The sequence below is a fragment of the Nicotiana sylvestris genome, chromosome 2 (assembly GCF_000393655.2).
Source record: "Nicotiana sylvestris chromosome 2, ASM39365v2, whole genome shotgun sequence".
Taxonomy (NCBI): domain Eukaryota; kingdom Viridiplantae; phylum Streptophyta; class Magnoliopsida; order Solanales; family Solanaceae; genus Nicotiana; species Nicotiana sylvestris.
The window spans coordinates 34,617,198-34,640,334 of NC_091058.1; the positions used below are offsets into that span (position 1 = coordinate 34,617,198).

At 36.4% G+C, this 23,137-nt stretch overlaps 2 protein-coding genes across 4 annotated transcripts; both read left to right on the top strand.

The window, feature by feature from the left end:
* The first annotated feature begins 17 nt into the window (after positions 1–17).
* On the top strand, positions 18–12,879 carry LOC104236724 (transcriptional corepressor LEUNIG_HOMOLOG-like). 3 transcript variants are annotated; one of them, XM_070167826.1, is made up of 18 exons: positions 18–301; positions 392–499; positions 4,289–4,386; positions 5,282–5,391; positions 5,473–5,993; positions 6,441–6,489; positions 6,573–6,660; positions 8,685–8,734; positions 8,947–9,066; positions 9,411–9,542; positions 9,685–9,726; positions 9,979–10,063; positions 10,641–10,744; positions 10,844–10,990; positions 11,234–11,389; positions 11,854–11,970; positions 12,067–12,264; positions 12,482–12,879. In XM_070167826.1, the coding sequence occupies exons 2-18, from the start codon at positions 429–431 to the stop codon at positions 12,629–12,631; spliced, it is 2,238 nt and encodes a 745-aa protein (XP_070023927.1). In that variant the 5' UTR covers positions 18–301; positions 392–428; the 3' UTR covers positions 12,632–12,879. The 3 variants fall into 3 exon arrangements, with proteins under 3 accessions (XP_070023927.1, XP_009789013.1, XP_009789012.1); XM_009790711.2 differs by having other exon boundaries at positions 5,482–5,993; positions 9,913–10,063; XM_009790710.2 differs by having other exon boundaries at positions 19–301; positions 9,913–10,063.
* A 2,162-nt stretch (positions 12,880–15,041) lies between these two features.
* On the top strand, positions 15,042–19,040 carry LOC104236721 (small ribosomal subunit protein uS5c). Its single transcript, XM_009790705.2, has 2 exons — positions 15,042–15,725; positions 18,614–19,040. Exons 1-2 carry the CDS (start codon positions 15,082–15,084, stop codon positions 18,861–18,863), a joined length of 894 nt encoding a protein of 297 aa, XP_009789007.1. The 5' UTR covers positions 15,042–15,081; the 3' UTR covers positions 18,864–19,040.
* The last annotated feature ends 4,097 nt before the right edge of the window (positions 19,041–23,137 follow it).

The following is a 23,137-nucleotide window of genomic DNA, read 5'->3' on the forward strand; positions in this document are numbered from 1 at the left end:
TTTTTTTAAAAAAAATTGCTACTTATAATTATACGATTATCAACTTTTGATGTAACAGAAATAGGATCAAATAATCAATTTAATAACCTGATTGAGCCGATTCAATTTACTGGGTATTCCCAGTACAAATCCCAAAATCTTCCTCATTGTTCTCTTACTGCTTTTGGAGGTTAATAATCCCAATCAAAACCCCAGCACTCACAAATCACTAAAAAAAATGGAGTTGAAAGAATCGAGTAGAAGAGAAGAAGTATCATCGGCAAAAGCAGTACAGGTTGGAGCTTTGGCTCCTGGAATCAACGTCCGTATAGTTTCCCCCGTTCTTCGCAAATATGATGTTTTTAAACTTTAAATTCCTCTGTTGTAGTTGATTTTTCGTTTTTGGGTTCAGGGTCCTACAAGGAATACGCTAAAGAGTTGCATTTTTAATGCTGGGTTTGTGTCTTGCTGTTATATTGGACTTGGCTTTTTCGTCAAGTACTTTTCTTCTTCTTAGCAGGTATGTTTCAGCTTTTGTTTATTCAATGTTGTAGACTTGATTTGCATTAGTGTATAGTTATTTTTGCCTACATGTTAATGTACTTGAAAACTGTCAAGTAAGCTTTGTATAATTGGATTAATCGGTTTGGATAAAATAAGTAAATAATCCTTACTTTGGAGGAATAGATTCCCACTTCAAATCTTTGATTTTGTGTAGTACTTGGAATAAGTGATAAAATGTCTGAATTACAAGATCATATAACTAGTTGACAGCATTTGTTGGATTATTTCTTTGGAAAATAAAGTTAATATCTCGGACAAAGAAGGGTTTTCCTAGACTCATTAGGACTAATGATCATCCTTAAGGTGTTCCATTCCCTTTGCGCATCATCTTCTCTACCAGCTGCAGAGACACACATATTTCATTTTCCTGGAAATATAAACTGGATAAAGTCAAAGAGTATTGCAGACAAAGTAAACATCATTTGTCAGTTGACATGGTCTAAAAATGACTTCCCTCACTCTTGGGTAGAAGTTATCTCAACTCTTAATTTCATATCTATTCTCCAACCAACACTTAGACATTATAACCAATCTTTAGTATTCAAAAATTTCATAAAAAAACTATCTGATTCACTAACATTATTATCAATCTATAATCTAAAAGAATTCAGAAAATATTTGAAGAACGTTTGGAAAATGTTTCCATCGTATCACCACCCTAAATAAAAAACAATTAGTACCTATTGTCTATTTTTCCAAGATATTGTCACCATCATGTGATTAATCGAGGAATATAACATACACTTTGTTAATCTTCATTCTGAGATGAATTTACCTTACTAAAATCTTTTTATGTCGAAATAGTTACTGAAAATATTTTTTCTCTTAAATAACATTATGCTAGAGCTAAAAATGGACAAATCATTAACATCAACATAGGGGCAAATAATAACATTTGACTTAATTCTAATACTTATGATAAATGCACTTATCATGTTTTATCGATTTTAAGACTTATGGTAAATGCAGTTATCATATTTTATCGATTTTTAATCATTTTCAATCATGCAAGAATCAAACTTTACGTTGTTTTGGTGCCTATCTCAAGCCATTCCGATATGTCAAATGGGGGTTGAAACTGCCTTGCTTTGGAATCACAATTTCTCAAATATGGCATATTCTTTCCTAGGAAGTAGTGTTGAAGACATAGTAAAGTCGATAAAAGTCTATTCTCTGTAACAAATTAAGTTTTTAAACGAGATGGTTACGCAATCTAACATGATTTTTATTGTTGATACAATCTACATGGTAACATAGCAGATAGAGGTCCTAAGTTCAAGTCTCACCATCTCTTATTGTAAAAAGAAAGAAAAAATTCACTAGTTGATTTACAAAAAAATACTCAGACCTGTACGTGAGGGAGCTATTTGAAACACAATTAAGTAAATAAAAGTATACTCCTTTAGTAGTTTAACCATTTAGATGAAATGAGTTATACAATTTATCACCTAGAACCAGTGTCTTTAAAAGCGAAAGAGCGAAAACGCAATAAGGTCCATGGGACGTGAATCGAAGAGCGAGAAATAAAGTACATAGTTGTTTGGAATGAAGTGCACTATTCCGAAATTAGAAAATAGCAAATATATATGAATTTAGTATTATAATGATCAAACTGTAATTAAAAAAACTACTTTCAACATTCAACAAACAATAATGTCGATACAAATCCAGCTCGAAGTTGAGATTCAAAGAATTGACCGTTTGTCACTTTGCGTGGTATTGTATGAAGCACACACATCTATGAAGTGCATGGCTTCACCTATGAAGCAATAACCCATTTCTTTGCATAGCCTCATTGCTTTAAGCGACGAAATGATGTCTTGTAATAGCACTAGATGATTAAATGCTCCTTAAATGGAAATATGATGTTAATCTTTGCATAATATATAGATGTTATTATTAAGTTACCACATTTGTAAGAGTTCATACATGCATGTTTGGAGCTAATGAAAGTCTTCCTTTATCGTAATATGCGGCCCAACTGAACATTTTAACAAATTTGAAGACATTTAGTTATGGTTTCTATTAAAAACCACGGGATAAATCTTAATAGGCAATCCAATGCCTTCTTTTCAGTATAACCATATGGCATTCGGAACCTATTAGCTGACTAGTCCAGATTCACACAACGTAGGGCCATTTAAAGGGAAAATACTCGATATCAAGGATTTCTTCATTCCGGGGGCTCGAACCCGCTAGCTCTGGCTAAGGGGAGGATCCCATCCATCCCACCATAGCCAAGAATACCCCTTGGCTGTCCAATCCGATTACTTAAATAAAAATAACATATATTTAACAATAATTTAATTTCTTACTTAAGTTATACCATCTTATCAATCTTTTTTGTCTCAGATTATGTAATAAGAGTTTGCATAATCACAATGGCATGACTTTTATTGATATAAATTACTTGACTACCATTTTTTGGTAACTAGCTTTCGAAATTAATTAGTGGGATAAAATAAAAGAATGTATGACCTTCAAAAAGTGTAAGTGGTTAGCAACAATTAAATCATATCTAAATTAGATCATACCTTTTAATCTCAATTTTCGTTGTCATATAATCTCAAGTATTTCAAAATTATTCAATACCCTTATACTTCTCTAAATTGATTGATTACTCCCTAATTGTTACTCTTTACACTACCGTGAAAATATTGTTTTTACACTATCACGATACTTTATAACATGTAACAGATAGCCTACAAGCTTGACAATGTTGCATAAAAAGATTGTAGATAATATGGTTAATAAATTAAACTACACTGACAGTATAAATTATTTTTATACTTTCAATTCGGATGTGTTAAATCAAAATGGGAAAAAAGAAGAAGAAAAAACCGGGGGTGAGAAGCTGTTTCTTCTTGGGGTATTTACGAGTTTTAACTATCTTGCATGGAATTCAGCTCAAAAATTGCTTAGAAACCGAAATGGTCAAAATTAACGAGTGATTGTCTAATTGTGAAAAAGTCTATTAGATTAGCTCAAATTTAAGAAGGTTCACTATCTTTTTTGTGACCTCTTTTGGTTCGAAGCGTTAGGGTTAAATATTGGAGTAAAAGTTGTTGTCTATTTATCACCTAAAAACGCAGGCTCGGACAAACAATTCGTTCATCTTCTTTTACCGTGCCTCCTTCTTAGAATTGACTTCTATTGTAACTTTGCTTCTGAGCTGCATTAACACGTCTTTATTTGTTTTTTTTTTATGGTATTTTCAATCAAAAAGAATACTTTATAAAAGGTAAAATGGTCAAAGGATAAAACTGTGTCATTGTCATTTTTACCACTATACTGGGGCCACCATTTCTCTATTTAAGTCAAGTGTTTTGCTCTTTTTTTTCCCTACACTTTTGCATGGTACAGTCACCATTTCTCTCTCTCTCTCTGCATTCTTCTGTCTGTAATCCAAGTGGGATTTTGGTTCTTGAGACTCTTTCTTCATCTTTCCCAGTTGTTCTTGCTCAAACCTTCTTTCCCTTCCCCTTTCTGTGATTAAGTAACGCTTTGTTTTTGGTGATCATGGCTAGTTTGGAGGCTCGACACTTGTAAGTTTTTATGTGTTTGCCAATTATTTTATAGCAAAAACTACTATGTCTCAATTGTTTTATGCTTACATTTTTAATGATTGATACTCTTGATAATCTGTGCTTGTCTACTTTTCATTTGATTTTGGGTGTATGTGATTTTCCCCCTTTGTTTGACTGGTTTTAGTCATGCTTTTCTTTTATTTGTTTGTGTTTTTCAGGCTTGAAGTTGTCATTCTTAATTACATGGTTAAGAGAGGTTTCCATCAGACTTGTGAGGTATTCGCCAGAGAAATTAATGCTAATCCAAATCATGTTGGTAAGTAACTCCTTTTAATGAATTTTATTCTTTTGGTGAGAAAAAAAAGATTTCTATTCTTTTATCAGATGCTAAACACTGATCCTCTAATGAATTAAGATATGTGTTTTAGTAATGATTGTTATTTACCTGAAAGGGTTGTAAAATTCTCATTCTTAGTTTTGTAATTCTTACATATGTGATATGACCATATGGTAGATTGCTGATCGTGTTGTTCTTGAAAATTTGCTAATAAGTTGAGGTCATTCTTTTTGATTTATGCGGTACATTCTAGTTATCTACTGTTGGATTTTTGAAAGTACTGTATTAACCGTCCTTCAGTAATTTAGAGAGACGTGTATAATGGAGTTGAAGTCTAAGTTGCTCGGACATGGGTGCGGGTATCCAACACGGGTGCGGATCTAGAGGTCGGATCCTTTGAGATGTAAATTCTAAGATTAGGGGATACAGATCCTATTATGGATACGGGTGCGGGGATCCGGCTAAAAATAATTCAAAAATATAAAAATATCTCTAAATTATGAGAAAGTTTGTGGGAATACTTACGTATAGCTTGTATAGTGTGGATTTCTTTTTTATTCTCAAGTTGTAGATACGTAAGGGATTGTTTCCTAGATAACGTATGCTATTTTCTTCAAATTTACCCTAGTTTTGGTTCTGATTTCGGGAATCAAATTGTATCTTGTCTCGAATTTTTTGGTCCGTCATGGTCAAAGTACCCGAATTTGTTTGACCAAATCAGGTACGGATCGCATACCCACACCCATTCTAGTGTCGCGTCGATACGGGTGCGACACCTAAACTGCCCTGTCGGAACAACTTAGGTTGAAGTTATATGTTAACATGATACAGAGCTTTGGAGTAATGATATGTGATACTTGTGATATTGTTTCAGCTATCAATTCTCCTGAAGGATATCTGCAAGAGTGGTGGAATATATTTTATGAAGCATTCAGCTCTAGGTTCCCTGAGGTTGCTCTATTCGCGGCCGAATCCTTTGATAAGGTGTTACCCATTGAACTTTTCTAAGTTATGTTCATGGTTAACTGATATGACATAATTGCGAACTAATTTCTTAATTCTCAGGTCTCACAGACAGTGGAGAACGTTGTGTCGAATATCGGTCCTGTAAGTTCAATATATGCTCCTAATCATACAGGAGAAAACATCTCTACTATGACGACATCCTCTCCTATGATGCCGTCCCCTCATTTGATGGCATCCTCTCCTGTGATGGCATCCAGCGGTCCTGATCTTATGGACCCCTATATTTCAGATTTGTTGTCATCCATTTGTCCCAGCTTGTTGCCAAATTTATCTCCTCCAATGGCATCTATTACTCCCGAAATGATGCCAACAGGGGGAGATGTCCTTCAGAATGGCAGTTCAATCATGCCAAGGACAGGGTATATTCAGCCCAGTTTCACTCAATTTTCTGTTGGACCAAATATTCGGATGGTGCAAGGGCAACCATCGTTAGATCTGCTACCCGGAAGAATGCAAGAGCAAGCCCAGAATATGACTCCTCCAAGAGACGTGACATCGATTTTAAAGTTTCTTGAGATTAATAAAATGGATGGCGTGCTTCCATCTGCAAGCAACTCTGGGTAATAGCATGCTATATTTATTGCTAAACTGATCATTCTCATCACATTTTGATCTATTTTACAATGCTTCCTTTGTCGCTTCAACGAGGATAAAGGTTGAGCACTTGATGCTCTGTGGTTTTGTTTCGCTTGGTCTGATATTATTGTCTTAAGCTGCTAAGGCAACGTAAAGAAAATTAGCCAAAATCACGTTATTATTCTGTCTTTGTATTGCTATTATGAGTTTCTGATATATTAAATATCAATAGTTTCTAGCAAAACATGGCTATTAAGATGTGCTCTTTAGTCTAGTAAGCGGAACCTACTACTTAGCCAGTACTATGAGATAGTCTTGTCACATTATCTTGATATTCCAAGCATGTTTTGTATGTGAAAGCATTACTTGCTTGCTGAAGTTATTGAATCAGAATCTTCTAATTTTCCATGATGCATGTCCATGTCTTTCAGCTATCCAATGCACCAAATTCCAACGGTTCTTCCACAGTGGGAGGGCAGAGTATGTTTACATTTTCCCCAAACATATTTGTAAGCTTTTTAGTAGTTATTTGTAAATAATTGACAAGCTTTTATTCTTTCCAGGGCGACAGACGTGGTATAAACTTGGAAGGACCTATGCAGATGGAACCAAATCTTTATTTGCCTCCATGGCCAGAACATTCTGATGCGGGTTTGTTTGTATCTTGGCTTAAAATATTATGCATGTAGTTTATAGAATCTTTTGTCTTTGGCATTGATATTGTTGGATGTGTGGACAGTCATTTAACTTTTACTCCTAAGTCAACTCGACGTGCATTGTGATTATCTGCAAAAGACTTTTAGCACTAAAATCCATTAGAATGACAAATTGCATACATCGAATAGCACTGGCTCAGTCTTAATTTGTAGCAGTTGTAAATCCCTTTTCGTTTGGATTAATATGTGTCTACCATAAACATCAAAATACTATTTCTCGATAGGCTTCATTGTCAAGCTTAAAGGGAATAACTCATATACTAAGATTTTGGCTGTCTCGCTAGCTAACATAGAAAACGATTTTAGGCCAGCAGTTGTTTCTATGTGAATCTATTCCCGACCTGGTCAAGCCACATAGGCACGAATTGAGATGGGAATGGCAGGTGTTTTAGATTTATAAATGAGGCTCACATGGGCCTAAGGTGGTCTAGCGGCACCACCTGGGATGGGAAGGACGGTTGTTGTAGTTTAATAAATGTGGCTCACATGGGCCTAAGGTGGCACTTATTACTTAGTTATCAAATAATACATGGTTGTTCAACTTCCACTCGCTCTACCTTAGCTTGTATATTTTACTATTCAGGCATGTGGAACCCTGCGATCAATAGTTCTGGAACATATTATTTGACATAAGTATAAATCGAGGTGTTAACATTAGTATCAAGTATCAACTACTACATGGTTGTTTTTGTATAAATTTTTCTTAGATTTTCTTCAATAATACATTTATATTATCAAAAAAAAGAAGTTATTATTGTGAAAATATTTCCCAATATGATTCTGAGATTTAAATTGTTTATACTAAAAATGTCTCCTTGAGCCGAGGAGCTATCGGAATCAGCCTCTTTGCTTCCACAAGGTAAGGGTAAGGTCTGCGTATACATTACCTTCCTCAGGCCCCACTTGTAGGATTTCGGGTTTGTTGTTGTTGTATACTAAAAATGGCTCCCATTTTGAGTCTAAGATAGAGATTTATTATACTGTGTGTAATTCAAGGTTGTCTTGACTTTGAGGTTGTTAATTAGATTGTTGCTACATTGAGTCGTGCTTGAACTTGTCTACATTTGTTCGAGGTGAGAACTCCAACTTGAAGCTAGTTTGATATTTGAGCTTGAGTTTGAAGTTGACTAGTATAATACTTGAGCTGAGCTCAAGGATGAACGACTAAGCTCGGCTTGATCCAATTTCCATCTATGGATGGCTCTCATTTCCTTAGTGATTATGCAAATGGCTAGCAAGGCATTTGTTTTAGTAAAATCTACACAACTAAGATGATATAGGACATTCCTTCCCATGTGGACAAAGATGCATGCTGCAGGTTGAAGTAAGAAAAGGATAAACATAAGGCAGCTTGGGATTAAGATACCAAAGAAAAAATGTGGCACCCGCATTCAATGAAGTTCTTAAAATAGAATTTTGATATGATGCACTTCTCATTTGCTTCTTTTTATCTTTTGGTTTTTGAAGATGATACGCTGTATGTAGGAATTAATTTCCACTGGCTTGCTGAACAAGCTCTAATTACTTTGTTTCTTTGTTCCTGGTCCAGTTTCATTTCTTCGATGATTAGATTCATTATCAATTAGAAGTCTTGATATTGATGGACACTAGGCAAAACTAACATGGAAGCAGACAACTTTTAAACTTACATTCAGCAAAATAATCAGTTTTATGAGTGCTTAGCACTTGCATGTTCTCTTCAGAAGAATCACCATGAGATGCTCTTGCAGTGACCATATAGACAACGTTTTAAATAACTTCTAAAGATAGATTTTACAATGATCCCATCCATCATATAGTTGAGGCTTAGTTGTTGTTGATAAATTTTACAATGTAGGCTAGTAGATTAGCCACTTTATTTTCTTTAATATTTATGTTGGTACTTTTATGCACTTTTAGGCCTCCTCATCCTTTTCTTTTTAAAATATTCTTTTGATCTTTCTTCCACTGTACCTGCAGGGAACAACAGATCTCTCCAACAAGCATCTCATCAAGGATGTCCTTTAGTTGTGAGTGTCTTGAACTTTTGCATCAATCGAAATGTGTAGTCCATTATGGTGTTTCAGTTTGGTTCCAACTTTAAGTTGATTCATTCCTTTTATATTCAACCCAGGGAGTTGACCCAGTTCCCCCTGTCATTAACCATCAATTTGTACATCCTAGTGTAATAGTACCAACTCAAAAGGAACAATTTTTGAGAACTAAATTCTCTCCTCAACAGGATGTTTTACCAGAAGTGGCAGTTCAAACATTGGATGAGCTCAACTTTCCTGCCCCTTCAAGTTCTGGTGATTTCAATCGTATGCTCATTCAAGCTGGCTCGAGTGGCAAACATGCAGGAGTAAGTTGATTACTCAGCTAATCATGTCGCTCCTATTGATTGTAGCATGTAGCAATTATTTTAGCCGCGAAATAGACCATGGGTTGCTATTCAGGATTTTATGTTCTGTGAAATCGCTTTGTAAAACTTTGTACATCAAGTTATCAATTGTCAAAATAAGAGCAGTAAATATAAAAAGAAAGAGCATATGTAGCAGAAAGAAAAAGAGGAAAAAACTTCAAAGTATTTGCAACGCAATAACCAGATTGAGGACAAAATAAAGACTATCCTACTATGTTGATGTGACACAGATATTTTGTCCTGCCTTACTATTCTTCTATTTGTCTTCTTCTGGTATTGAACAGATACTTGGCGATAAAAATAAAAGAACCCTGGAAAATTTACCAGTTGACCAGCAAATATTAGCTCCTACAGGAGGAAAGCAAATTGCAGTGCAGGAGCAAGTGAACCAGCTGAGACTGCAGTCTTCAAATAAGGTTGGCCTTAGATCATTAAGAAAGTAACTGATTTTATTTGAACATCTTCAAATTTCAGCAATATTTTAGCAGTACAAGAGTTGATGGAGACGTGCATCTTCCCTGTTTGACCACTGATTTATTTACATGTATTTTGAATCAGAGGGGCAGAAAGAGGAAAGCTTCACTGAGTTCTCTGGCAGCTGTAAGATAATTTTTGTGCATCTACTTCTTAAATCCCTTCATGTGCTGGTGTTTTCGTTTCACTCTACCGCTGTCATCTGCATCTTATTGGGGATTGGACTTTCCTTTCTTAATTTTTTCTTGTCTCTGTCAACCTTTATAGTCATTTGGATGAATGAGTATGGTTTAATATATTTCTGTGCTATAGGTTGGGAAAGAGAAAGCTACTACCGATGGTATTTCGAGTGGCAATATTAACAGCTACTTCTCCCAGGGAGATGCTGGTCTGATTGGTGCATTTAATTCGATCTCTGCATTGGGGAAAAGTATTGCTGCTTGCATTGAATCTGACCGGAAAGGTAGGTTACAACAAGCTTAATGGTTAAAAAAAACGTTCAATATTAGAAAGGTAGTAATTAGATAATTGACAACCATTAGTTTGCATTGAGGAGAAGTTTTGCTGCTCTCACTCAATCTGAATGGAAAGGTAGGTTACAACAAGCTAACAGTTAACAGTGATGTAAAAGAGGGAAAATGTCTATCTTGCAATACATTATCCCATCAGGGGTTCTTACTTTTGTCAAGGACCAGTAAATAACTAGTATTTAGCAGTACATAATTCCATCAGGAACTAAGGGTGATAGTGTTATCTCCATATTATTCGCTGCTTTATTCTTCCAGTTGCCACTAGTGTTTTAGGGACTACTGGAAGATTCATTGCGCATATCTGAAGGTGTATAGTTGATGTATGATAATTGTACTTTATCATGAACCTCTTTGCTCAAAAGCACGTAGTGATCTGGCAGCTTCTCATGGTGGCTAATAGATGGTGTTATCTGTAGATATCTTGTGAAATTTGCATCTAGGATTTGAGATCAAGCTCTGTAGCTGCTAGTTATCAGCACAAAGGATAATTGAGTTCTTTTTACTTTGCAGGCATCTCTATTAAAGAGATTGGAAGTCTTCACGCAACACACAGCGAGCTCCTATGTTGCCACTTCCATTCACAAGGGAAGTTGTTGGCTGCTGCTGGACACGAGGTTTGTCATATTAATCTTCTACAGGATTCTTGTTGGTCAAATGGGAGGGCTTACCTCAATTTCTCCTGTTAACGAACTCGTACTGTGATCTATGTTTAGGTTGTGATTTGGGACTTGGAAAATAATGATGTTAACACTGGAGAAGGTCATGCTCATCTCGTTACAGATATCCGTTTTAAACCAAATTCAACGGTGTTTGCAACATCTTCTTTTGACAGAACTGTGATGATATGGGATGCAGCCAAGGTACTACCCCTATTTTCCATAATAAATTTCATTTGAGTCAATATTTGAGGATCTACGGTGTTGCTAAAACATCTTATGCTGTTTTTACACCTACTGGTCAAACGTAGGTAATCTTTTTATTTTTCCTATGGCTATCAGGACGTTTCTGATAATGATAACTGTTTAATCTCTTAAGTTACTTCATTTTTCTTGTCTATTACAACCATGATACCTTACCTATTTCACCATCTTGTCTTAATCCAGCCAAGCAACCCTTTCCAAAAACTTTTGGGGCATGCTGATCACGTGATGTCCCTAGACTTTCATCCAACAAAGGTGGGTCTTCTCAGTTCTTGTGATAGCAATGACGAGATTAGACTGTGGGATGTCAGTGAGGGTGATTGCAAACTCATTTTTAAGGTTGGTGTCTCCGCTTCTTTTTGTAATGTTGATGAAGAGAGTGTCTCTACTTGACATAGGAAAGCCTCCTCCATTTGATATTTACCTGCTTTTCTGTTTCCATTTCAAATTTTACTTGTCTACCTATTCTAAGTCATTGTTGTATCTGTTTTGCTCATGAATTCCTGCAATTAGCATGTAGGAAAAGCCGATCCCAACTAGCTTGGGAGTTGGGATTGGGTTGTAGTAATATTTCTTGTTGTTGCAAGGAATTTCAAGGTTTTTGAGATCAATAGGTCGTCACCATGTGAATACACATTCAAATAGGCCATTTAGGATATAAATGGGTTGAGTTTCATAGTATTATTTGACAGATATAGGTATCACATTCAGCAAGGGAAAGTACAGTGCTAAAGTGACTTTCTAGAGAGTTAGATTCTCAATTCACGAAAGATACTATTGATTTGCTCTTGGTACAAACGCAGGGAGGTAGTAGACAGGTTAGATTCCAACCTCGATTTGGGAACCTTTTGGCATGTTCTACAGGAAATATTATAAATATATTTGATGTGGAGACTAACAGCATCCAACAACAGTTACAAGTAAGATGTTTTATTCCAAATCAAGCTTGGCTTAAATTTCTTATCTGCAGCATTACTGTATCCTATCAATGCGGTCTCCTTTTCTCTGATATACAGGGACATGTCGGAGATGTCCGTTCTATCTGTTGGGATATGAGCGGGAATTTCCTGGCATCCGTGAGCGAGGATAGTGCACGGATATGGTGTGTTAGCGGAAGAAAGTGTTTACATGAACTGGGTTCCAGTGGCAATAAGTTCCAGTCATGCACTTTCCACCCCGACCGCGCTCAACTCTTGGCGATTGGTTCTCATGAGGTATGCTTAACAGAATTTCTGCTGAAGCTTTGAGCTCATAGATGATTTGTTCTTTGTAGACTTGGCTTGATTAGTTGCACAACAACAAATGTAACCTAGGATTACTCACATGAATCACATGTAACCATCTCAAAACGTGTTTCAGATAACTTTTTAGATGATCCTAGATTCTTTTGATATTTCATGAAGGAAAGTAACATGTCAAGTGTTTTTACAGTTACTGGAGCTGTGGAATCCAATGTACCAGAGCCACAGAACTTGGCCACACCAAGCTCATGATGGTATAATTTCTTCATTTGCAGATTCACCTCCGACTGGAACCATAGCCTCAGTGAGTCATGACCAGTATATCAAGATATGGCAGTGATGCCTTTTTCTTCGTGGATCAAGATACAACAATCAAACTTGTTTCTTTCTCTTCTTATTGGAGGATTTTTATATGATACCTTGGCCATTTACATTTCATAAAGAGATGCTTCCTTCGTTATGGGAATCAGTTTATTTGTCATTAATTGTTATAGTCCGCCAGCGGCAATACTCTCAAATATCTTTTTATACTATATTAGAAAGGTATTTTCAATGCAATGCAATTCACTTTGCATGCCTAGATTTAAACTTATCCTATCCATAAAATGCTGGAAATTACATCAATCATAATAAAACTAGAGCTGTATACACTCTTTTGCATGTTATATAAGTTGAATAACACACCAAAGAGCCAAGAACTCAACATAAAGCAAAAATGATATGCAATTATTATTATGTCGGAGTGATGTTTCATTTCAACTTTCTTGGCTTCCACGTACAATTAGTGTGGACATTTCTCCTTTTTGTTGAAGTTTTCTTCTTATATATAGAGAGCTAAGATTTTGTATATTAAAATTGAAGTTTTCAAGAAAGAAAATAATTCAGAATTCTTGTAGGAACTCTGTCAACGCTCGCAATGCCTTGTCGAAAAAGGCCTCAAGTTTAGTGCTGCATTCACCCATTTCATTGATTCAAACATGAATTTCACTTAGTTAAGTTCAAGCTAGATGATCGGAAGCCTTTCAGACAATAAATATGGATTTGGATTTCGTACCTTTGCTGTTAGTCCATAAGAACCGGACGGTAAAACTTTAACTGCACCCAATATTTAGACCAATTCAATGAACATATGACACATATTTTTATTTATCGTCTCCTTATCTCAATTGATGACTTAGCTATAATATAGCCCCTACCCAAAAAAGTAGTTGACATTTGTATAATATATGTAAAATTAGCATATGATCCATGTGTGTAGTCCGAAATGGTCTCGTGAAGCCGGTCAACGGTAGCCTAAGAGCAAGTCAAAACTACGAGAAAGGCGCAAGAAGTTTTGTGAAGGTAGAGAGAGATTTTAAAATCAAGACTTCAAGTTGGCCCCCTTTCCTACAGGTTCCCCCACAATTTTTGAATTCGCCGCTGGAAAATTCACACGAAAGGGAACGAGGAATTCTCAACGAAAAAAGTGCTCTCTGAATCAAACGTGAAAGTAGTTTTCCATCAGACGTCTTTTCCTGTAACTCTACTCTCGACTTGGATTATATATCCAAAAAGGTTCTCTCTCTGTCATCCACACGCTGCCTAGCAGAGACGTGCTTATCTGAAGTGGATTCTCTTTTGTAGTAGATGCCGAACCTGCGATGCCCCATTGACTAAGAAGGGGGCGGACACAGCAGCTACATGGACCCCTTCCTTTCTGTTGTTGCCAGTGCTTTCTCGGGCCGAGTTCTTTTTTGAATTTTCCCAGTTCGGATTCTTGTCTGTGGTGGGAGATGCATTCCGATGTGATGTCTTCGGTTTAGACATCAGGCGCCAACATTCCTAAAACGCTCTAGAACGATATATGAGAAATAGATGCCCGACCTGCAATGTCCGATAACGGCACTGAAGCGGTGAATCTATCGGCACCGTAGCAATGGTATACAACTCTGGACCTAACATCCGGCCTAGTAACCTTTCGGAATGGGGGATCCCCGTTGGCAACAACAACGATAGTAGTTGCGGAACTACTAGGCTGGGAGAAGAAAGTTGGGGGTGTGCCCGCCAGCCCCTAACCTGCCTCCGATTACTGAAAGTGAATTCGTTTTCAATTATCTAGTTGGAAGTAATTTTTTCTTCTCAGTGAAAGCTAAAGGCCCTTGTATAGTAGGAGTGTGGCTCGTGCTCTCTTTATTTTGTATATGCACTCATAAGAAGGGAAGCTAGAATTTTTTATGTGGATCGATCAATCTCACCCTGTTCAAGTGATCGCCTCGAGCCGAGCGAGATTGGAGACATTATACAAGTCCATTGCAGCAACAAAAAATTCATGTAGGATGTCGTGAAAGCTAATGGACTAGTGACCCCCAAATTACCAAAACTTTTCGAGAGACATTAGCCACTGTCAACTCCATCTTTCATTTTTTATCCAAAACCAGAAACTCACTTGAAAGATGAGCATAAGATTACAGGGGCAAGTGCACAGATAGTCATTTTCAGGGATGCTATTTAGGAATTAGTTTGTACTTATTTTGTCCTAAAATTTTAAATTAAAAATCTTATCGTTGCGACAATTAAGGATATTTTTGTCCTGAAAAAACTAAAGTTCAGGAGGCACTGGCTAACTCCTAAATAGCATCCCTTTAGAGTGGCTATCTGGTGTCATTTCTACATACCACTCATTAAAATTAGGCCCAAAGTGTAGTCAACAAATCCTATCTCAACTCAGGCCCATATTACCACTTGGAAGTTAAAGATAAGAAGATTACATTTCTTCCACTGTACTTCGCCATTGACACAAAACAAGAGACAATGGCAGCAGCATCTGCTTCGCTCTCCACCTTCTCTTCCCTCTCTCTACACACAACCCCTTCTCGCTTTTCTCCGTTTCAATCTCAATCATTCTTCCTCCCTAAACCCATCCACCCACCAAAACTCAAGCCCATAACAGTCAATTCCACAACCGTCGAAACCACTTTCTTTGACAACACAGACCCAGAAGAAATTTCCACTTTTGACCCTCCAGAACGCCCTGAAGACTTTATAGAACCACCCTCTTTCGACGATGGCCCCTTAGAATCCGAAGACGACATTGCAAAAGCTTATGAAGAGCTTTATGGGCCAGCTTACAGTGGAGAGACTTTTCTTGGGAATGACATTTATACAATGGACTCTAAGGTGAAAAAGACAACTGGGTTTGGGAAAACAAAGAAAGAGAAGGCCAAAGATGGGTTTGATGAGAGAGTGGTGCAAGTGAGGAGAGTTACTAAGGTTGTTAAAGGTGGGAAGCAATTGCATTTTAGGGCAATTGTGGTTGTGGGTGACAAGAAAGGGCAAGTGGGTGTTGGAGTTGGTAAGGCTAAAGAGGTGATTGCTGCTGTTCAAAAGTCTGCTGTTAATGCTAGGAGGAATATCATTACTGTCCCTATGACTAAGTACTTGACTTTCCCCCACAGGTAAATTTTGCTAACTTTTAAATATGTATGTGGTTTCACTAGTAAATGTTGGGTTTTGACACAAATATAGAATCTTGTGTAGTTTTCAGCTAGTTTGAAGGCTTGAAACTCCATCCTAAATTCAGCTAGATTGTGCGAATTTTGGTTTGTAGATTCTGGTTATTACTGTAGAAACAGATCACAAGTGTCTATTCAATGCATTTTACCACCAAATCTTATAGTCTAGTGGTATCAGCGGGAGTTTTTTATACAATAGGAATGAGTTCGATTTTGATTGTCCCTTTTTCGTTCCCCTAAGTAATAATTGTTAACCTAAACGAAATGTGTTTTAGTTCTGGCACCTTGAGGATATTGGTTGAGATGGCTTCTGTTAATGGTTATTTTTGAAGCAATAGTGGCACTGGGTTCTCCGAAACTTCTTATGGATAAAATCATGACATTTGGGTTCTCCAAGAGGATGAGTGGATGGTTGATACATAGACTAATAACATAGAGATATCATGTTCGAATACCATTTATAACACTCAGCGTGAGCCCATCTGCTCTAGCCTTCATAGGCATAATTACTGGAACTTGTGTTTGTGGGCTGTAGCAGGTGCCAATGAATTAGTTGAGGTGCAGGAATTGCATACCTAAGTCCCACTGTCTTTAAAAAAATATTTGAGGTCTATTTTATGCATTTTTGGAATTCGACAAGGGCAGAGAGACCTACTGAAGTCCTGCATTGCTATAATACAGTATAAGCAACTTCTCACCCCTCTAAGGTTGAGGATGTGGTGTATCAATTTCTTATCTGCTTCCTTTGCCATTTGAGTTGCTTCTGAGGATCAAATTGTTGCTAATAGTTCTGCTTCCAGCCTCAGGGCTTAGGTAGTATACTGCGGGACAAATACGAATCGTGCTGGTAATCCAAGTCTGGTATTTGTAATGCAAAACTGAACCAAGCAGGTATTTAGGTGGACAAGGATAGAGGGGTAGAGGGGGGACATTATATTGAGTTTCATAGCTGGAAACAACGGATTTCTTGGTGCTGGTTCTGCAGTAATACATGAGAAATGATTTTTGCATAGATTGGTCATTGTGCCATAAACCTATGTAATTATAAATTGACATGGCCACAGGCTTTTACTAAGATAAAGTCACCAATTTTAGTTGTGCCCCTTGACCTTAAACATACCTATAACTGGAAGTGTAAAGATCAGTAGTATGTGGTGCTTGTCATGGATATACTTGATTGGTGTTTCCTCTGTGCAAAGAGCTATGTTGCTCGTATCCTTAAAAGATGCCACCACACCCCTTTTAGATCCTCGAAAAATGCATTACTTTTGGAGAATCTGGCATACACCCGGCAACGTTTATGGAGGATTCGAGCAACATAGGCAAAGAATTTAATAGAAAGTTAAGTTTGTGTGGTTCAACCTTTCCTTTGATGAATTTATCCATAGACAAACACTTTTGGAATCTCACTTCCCCTTCATGGGGGGCCACTTTGTGCATACCTAAACTATTTCATTGGATACCTGTAACATCCTACTAGCATAGGCACCGGGTAACTCTGACTAGCAAGGTTTAGGCAGATGAAAAGAAATCATCTAGCATTTTTTTGTCTTTGAGAGGATTTGAACCTTGGTCTCTCGTGGTTTTCACCCACTAGGCAACACCGTGGCCTGTAGAATGGCATACTTAATAAGTTCTATTTAAGCATCTGAACTTAATCTAATGTATTTGTGTCGTAATGAACCTCTTATTTTGTTGACTATGTAATTCAAATGGACATATGCACAAATTTGTGTCTTTGTGTCTATGTGTTTGTTTTCATTGATTTAATAGATAACAAGAAATCTAAATGTAACCCAATATTTCATGTGTCTAAGGGAGAGCCTTGGCGAAATTGGTAAATTTGCTGCCATGTGGCTAGGAGGTCACGGGTTCGAGCGGTGAAAACAACCTCTTGCAGAAATATGTAGGGTAAGGCTGCGTACAATAAACCCTTGTGGTCCGGCCCTTCCCCGAACCCCGCGCATAGCAGGAGCTTAATGCACCGGGCTGCCCTTTTTATAATATGTGAGATTCTCCAGATTCTAGCTTATGCATCTGAAAGAGATTAATCTGATCTATCCTCACTTTTAATCCCTGCTCGCGCCGTTAGCTGCCATTGTCATTTATCAGTTTCTTTTGTTGGAGTGGAGGGGGCTGTGGAGTTTCTTTCTTTCAAATCTTTTACCTTTTGTTTAGGTGGTGTTTGTTTTTGGAAATTCCTTTTTCCTGAGGAATTGAGAAACATATTAATGACTTAGCAGTACTGCTATGTTTAATACTTTTGAAGACTGGCTATATATGTTAGGATGTGTACTGAAGCTGTGGTTTCTTGTCCTGATTATCCCAGCACATCTGTTGCTAAATCTGGAGGAACGAAATGGTAGGCCTTGAGAGGATTGAATATGATAGATAAAGTCATTTATTTTCTGTTCCTCCTTAATTGATTGTCATCCTAGTGAGGAAAAAACTGATTTGTCGAAAGGTTCCACCATATCTTGCCTCGAGGAAATCTTATGGTAGTATTTGCCTTGACAAGTATGTAGTTCCGAAAACGTTAATAGAATTACACAGCTCATCGTGAAGGAATTATTTCGCTATAGGCACCCGAGTGTGATCTAGCCAGTCCATGAAGTTGGTGAAAACCGAAGTCCGAGGTTCAAATTCCAACAGAGACAAAACGTTTGATGTCTTTTTATCTGCCTAAATCTTTGTTGGTAGATGTACTAATTGGAGGTAGCATGTAACTCTTGAGATGCAAGCAACTTGGCTTGGGCACCATCGTAATCCGAAAAGAGAGAATCATCTTGTTATTGTTAGGGATCTAATATTGCTGAACAACTTAATTGCAGATCCGAGGGAGACTTTGGAGCAGCAAGGGTGATGCTTAGACCAGCAGCCCCTGGTACCGGAGTTATTGCTGGTGGTGCTGTGCGGATTGTTCTCGAAATGGCTGGGGTTGAGAATGCCTTGGGTAAGCAACTTGGGAGTAACAATGCCCTCAACAATGCAAGAGCCACTGTTGTAGCTGTTCAGCAAATGAGGCAATTTAGTGAAGTTGCTCAAGACCGTGGGATTCCTATGGAAGAACTATGGAAATGAAGAGTTTCTGTTGCTTTGATTTGTATCTTCAAGATTTTTGTAGATTTCAACCCGGATAGCTGCAGATGCACCTTTTAATTTTTCTGCAAGTGATTATCGTTAATTGTGATGTAAATTTCAAAATTCAGCTTTCTCAAACACGATCTATATAAAATTTCACAGAGTAGTTCTGGCCAACCCCCTTAATCTCTCCTGAACCAATGTCATTGGTAGATGGCCTAAATGTAGTGTTGAATATTAGTACCATGCATCGATTTGGTATTTAGTTTCTGAAACTCTATAGTACCTAAGACTTTTTCATCACTTACATTCTGTTCCATTTTTTTTTATTTTTTTTAAAGATGCAGAATATGAGAGTGAATTTGAGCCATGATATGTAAAAGTTGAACATTATACACAAATTAAAGCCTCAAGATCACAACACTATTTGTTGGACTTGTTGGTTAAGAGAAGAAAATTTAGTGAGTATTTTTGTCAAATAACAATCACTGGTTAAAATTATGTATTTGCTTAAAAGTAAAAAAAATCCCATCTAGATAGTATAAATTTAATTTAAGATAATAATATCACATAATCATATGTTTGTAAAAATTACTTTTAAGGATTTTAATATTAAGAGATTAATTTTTTTGAATGGATTGAAAATAATACATCTAACGAAATTCCTACTATTAATAAGGCACAGTTTAAGGAGCTTCGGGTCAACATGGCTGCTTGTGTCCTAATGACAAAAAAACCAGAATCTAGTTAAAATACCAATTATTATATGCTGACTTTGTATTTTGTAACCTGGGCCCATAGGGTATTTATGTAACTATGTTAAAGGAAGCAACTTTATTGGTACCCGTTAATTTAAAGCTTCTACCACCTGGCACTAGATGCTTTACGCTAGGCCCATAAAATTAAAATGATGATTCTACAACAACTTCTCTTTTGTTACGATAAATATCACATTATGGTGGATGTCTACTCTTCTCCCATAATATTCATCTCAAATGCTTAATGACATATTCAATGACATATTTTGTATGTTCAATGACATATTTTGTATGTTCAATGACATATTCCATGACATATTTTTTTCACTTTTTATGCCTATATAAAGACCTTGTAATAGATAGGAAAATACACACAATTGAAGAAGAAATAAGGATCTCTCTTCCTCTCTTTCTATCTATATCTCTTAGTTTGTTTTGCTTGTTCTATATTGTTATTTTGGGTTATATTTTATAACACGTTATCAACACGAGGCTCTACCATCTCAAGAAGATCTTTGAGAAAATTAAGGTATAATTTTTCTCAAATTTGTATTTTTTTAAAATGTCTGATATTATGAAAAGAAAGTTCGTTGCCCTTGAAATTTCGGGCTAGAACTATATGACATGGGTATTGGATGCTGAAATCCATTTAGATGCAATGGGTCTTAGAGACGCCATTAAAGACAAAACTAAAGCATCCACCCAAGACTGTGTTAAGGCCTTGATTTTCTTGCGCCATCACCTTGATAAAAGATTGAAAATAGAATATCTCACAGTCAAAGATCCACTTGTTTTGTGGAATGACTTAAAGAAAGGTATGACAATTTAAAGTTGGTCTAGAGATTTATTTTGTTATGAATCTGTCACTATGGACGGTTCCATTAACTGATAACCTAACCATGGAAAGCCATTATAAATTCAATATCATACTTGGAATGAATATTTTTAAGATTGTGCACTGGATTCTTTTCAATCCCATCATCACTTGTAAGTGGAGTTTAATTTTCTTCTCCAGAAAATTGAAGGTATGTAGCCTCCATACCTATGTGTTGAATGTATATTGACAAAAGCGTGTAATTGTCTAGTGGTTCAAAATCATAATTTTTCAGTAAAGGTATAAGTGCATATGTTGACTGCATATTGAACTACTAACGAGATTCACCTATTTGCACATAGCAAACCTTGAGTAGTGTTTTCATGTTTGGTTAAGACTCTGCTAGTTCACAATTATAGTATTGTTTTAATAATCCGTATTAAATGAAGATTTTCCAAAAGTACTACTACCATATTAGGAATCCAGAAAAGGCAATAAGCAGCCAATTAATTTCTTTACTCGTTTTACAATCCAATCATACATGCTTACTATTTCTGACTAATGGTGATTGGTGAATCGTGTGATATTCTAATGTGGCCTCTTCATTCCTCATGTTAAAGGAATTTTACATTTGTACTAACTTGTATATTAATAAATAATAAGTTATGGAACTTAACTAAACAAATTGTACAAGTTTTAGTGTATATAAAAATTTATTTTCTAACATCAGTATCTTCTACAATTTAACCTTGGCACGATGAAACTAATGATGCATGAGATTTAATTATGAATTATTTGTTCGTTTAATTATTGAGAAGACTAAGAAAATATGGATATCTCTCAAATCAAACTTGGATCAAAGTTCAATTGTAAAAAAATATATTTATTTAGTTGATTCATGTACGACACATACAATATTCAAAGAGAAGAAATATTTCTCTTATTTAAGTATGTGTAAGGCAGATGTTACTATAATTTCTAGTAGTAGTAAATTAATTGAAGGCTCTGGAAGAGCTACTATAACTCTGCCTAAAGGAACAATACTTATCATACAAAATGCAATGTTCTTCTCCAAGTCCAAGAGGACCTTGTTGAGTTTTAAAGATATCCACCGAAATGGATATCATATTGAGACGATAGATGAGAATAATCTTGAATATCTCATCATTACCAAAAATGTCTCCGGCCAGAAAAGAATTATTGAGAAGTTCCCATCTTTATCTTGTGGCCTGTATTGGACAAAAATTAGTGCAATTGAGGCACATTCTACCTTAAACCAAAAGGTTACTGCTTACAATACTTTTGTACTTTGGCATGATCGATTGGGCCATCCTGGATCAATTATGATGAGACGAATCATAGAAAACTCAAATGGCATCCATTAAAGAATTTGAAAATTCTTTTAAATAATGAATTTTCTTGCACTTCTTGTTATCAAGGCAAGTTAATTATAAGACCATCACCAACAAAGATTGGGATTGAGTCCCCTGGCGTTTTTAGAACGTATACAAGGGGACATTTGTGGACCTATTCACCCACCTAGTGGGTCGTTTAGATATTTTATGGTCTTAATAGATGCATCCTCTAGATGGTCTCATGTATGCCTATTGTCATCTCGCAACCTCGCATTTGCAAAATTAATGGCACAAATAATCCGATTACGGGCACAATTTCCCGATAATCCAATTAAGTCTATTAGACTTGATAATGCTGCTGAGTTTTCATCCCAAGCATTTAATGATTATTGCTTATCAATTGGGATAAAAGTGGAACATCCTGTAGCTCATGTTCACACTCAAAATGGCCTTGCAAAGTCTTTAATTAAACGTGTACAATTGATAGCAAGACCGTTCCTCATGAAAACGAAGTTGCCCACTTCTGTTTGGGGTCACGCCATTTTACATGCAGCAATGCTAATTTGTCTCAGACCGACAAATTATCACAAATATTCTCCGTTGCAATTAGTTTTGGGTCATGAACCTAATATATCTCATATAAGAATTTTTGGATGCGCTGTATATGTGCCTGTAGCACCCCCATATCGCACCAAGATGGGTCCCCAAAGAAGGTTAGGAATATATGTTGGGTTTGAATCACCCTCCATTATTCGTTACCTTGAAACATTAACGGGAGATTTGTTCACTGCTCGTTTTGCAGATTGTCGATTCGATGAGGCATTTCCCCCAAAATTAGGGGGAGAAATTAGTGAAACAAAACGTGAAATTTTGTGGAAAAATACATCATTGTCTCATCTTGATCCACATGCATCTATTTGTGACACAGAGGTGCAAAAGATTATCCATTTGCAGAAAATAGCAAATCAAATGCCAGATGCATTTACGGATTTGAAAAGGATAACAAAATCACATATCCTTGCAGAGAATGTTCCAATCCGTATTGATGTCCCTATTGAACAATCTTCTAGTGTCATAGCTAATGAGTCAAAAGCACGCCTAAAACATGGCAGACCATTAGGTTCTAAGGATCGAAATCCTAGAAAAAGAAAAACAAATGATCAAGATGACACTACGAAAGGTCTCATAAAGAAATTCACGATTTAACCAATCTTGAGATTCATGAGGAAATCAATGAGCCTGAGACTCAAGAAAATAAGGAACTATCAATAAATCCAATCGATATTGAGACAAATTTGAATCGAATGGATATAGTGGTATTACGTCTTTGCATATAATGTTGCATCT

What these genes read in the sequence shown, in the direction of transcription:
- LOC104236724 (XM_009790710.2), top strand. Translation starts at nt 429, where the DNA reads ATGCTGGGTTTGTGTCTTGCTGTTATATTGGACTTGGCTTTTTCGTCA. An exon ending in CATTGAATCTGACCGGAAAG is followed by an intron (nt 10,064 to 10,640) that starts GTAGGTTACAAC and finishes TTTACTTTGCAG; the next exon opens with GCATCTCTATTAAAGAGATT. An exon ending in ATTGCAAACTCATTTTTAAG is followed by an intron (nt 11,390 to 11,853) that starts GTTGGTGTCTCC and finishes GTACAAACGCAG; the next exon opens with GGAGGTAGTAGACAGGTTAG.
- LOC104236721 (XM_009790705.2), top strand. Translation starts at nt 15,082, where the DNA reads ATGGCAGCAGCATCTGCTTCGCTCTCCACCTTCTCTTCCCTCTCTCTA. An exon ending in TACTTGACTTTCCCCCACAG is followed by an intron (nt 15,726 to 18,613) that starts GTAAATTTTGCT and finishes ACTTAATTGCAG; the next exon opens with ATCCGAGGGAGACTTTGGAG.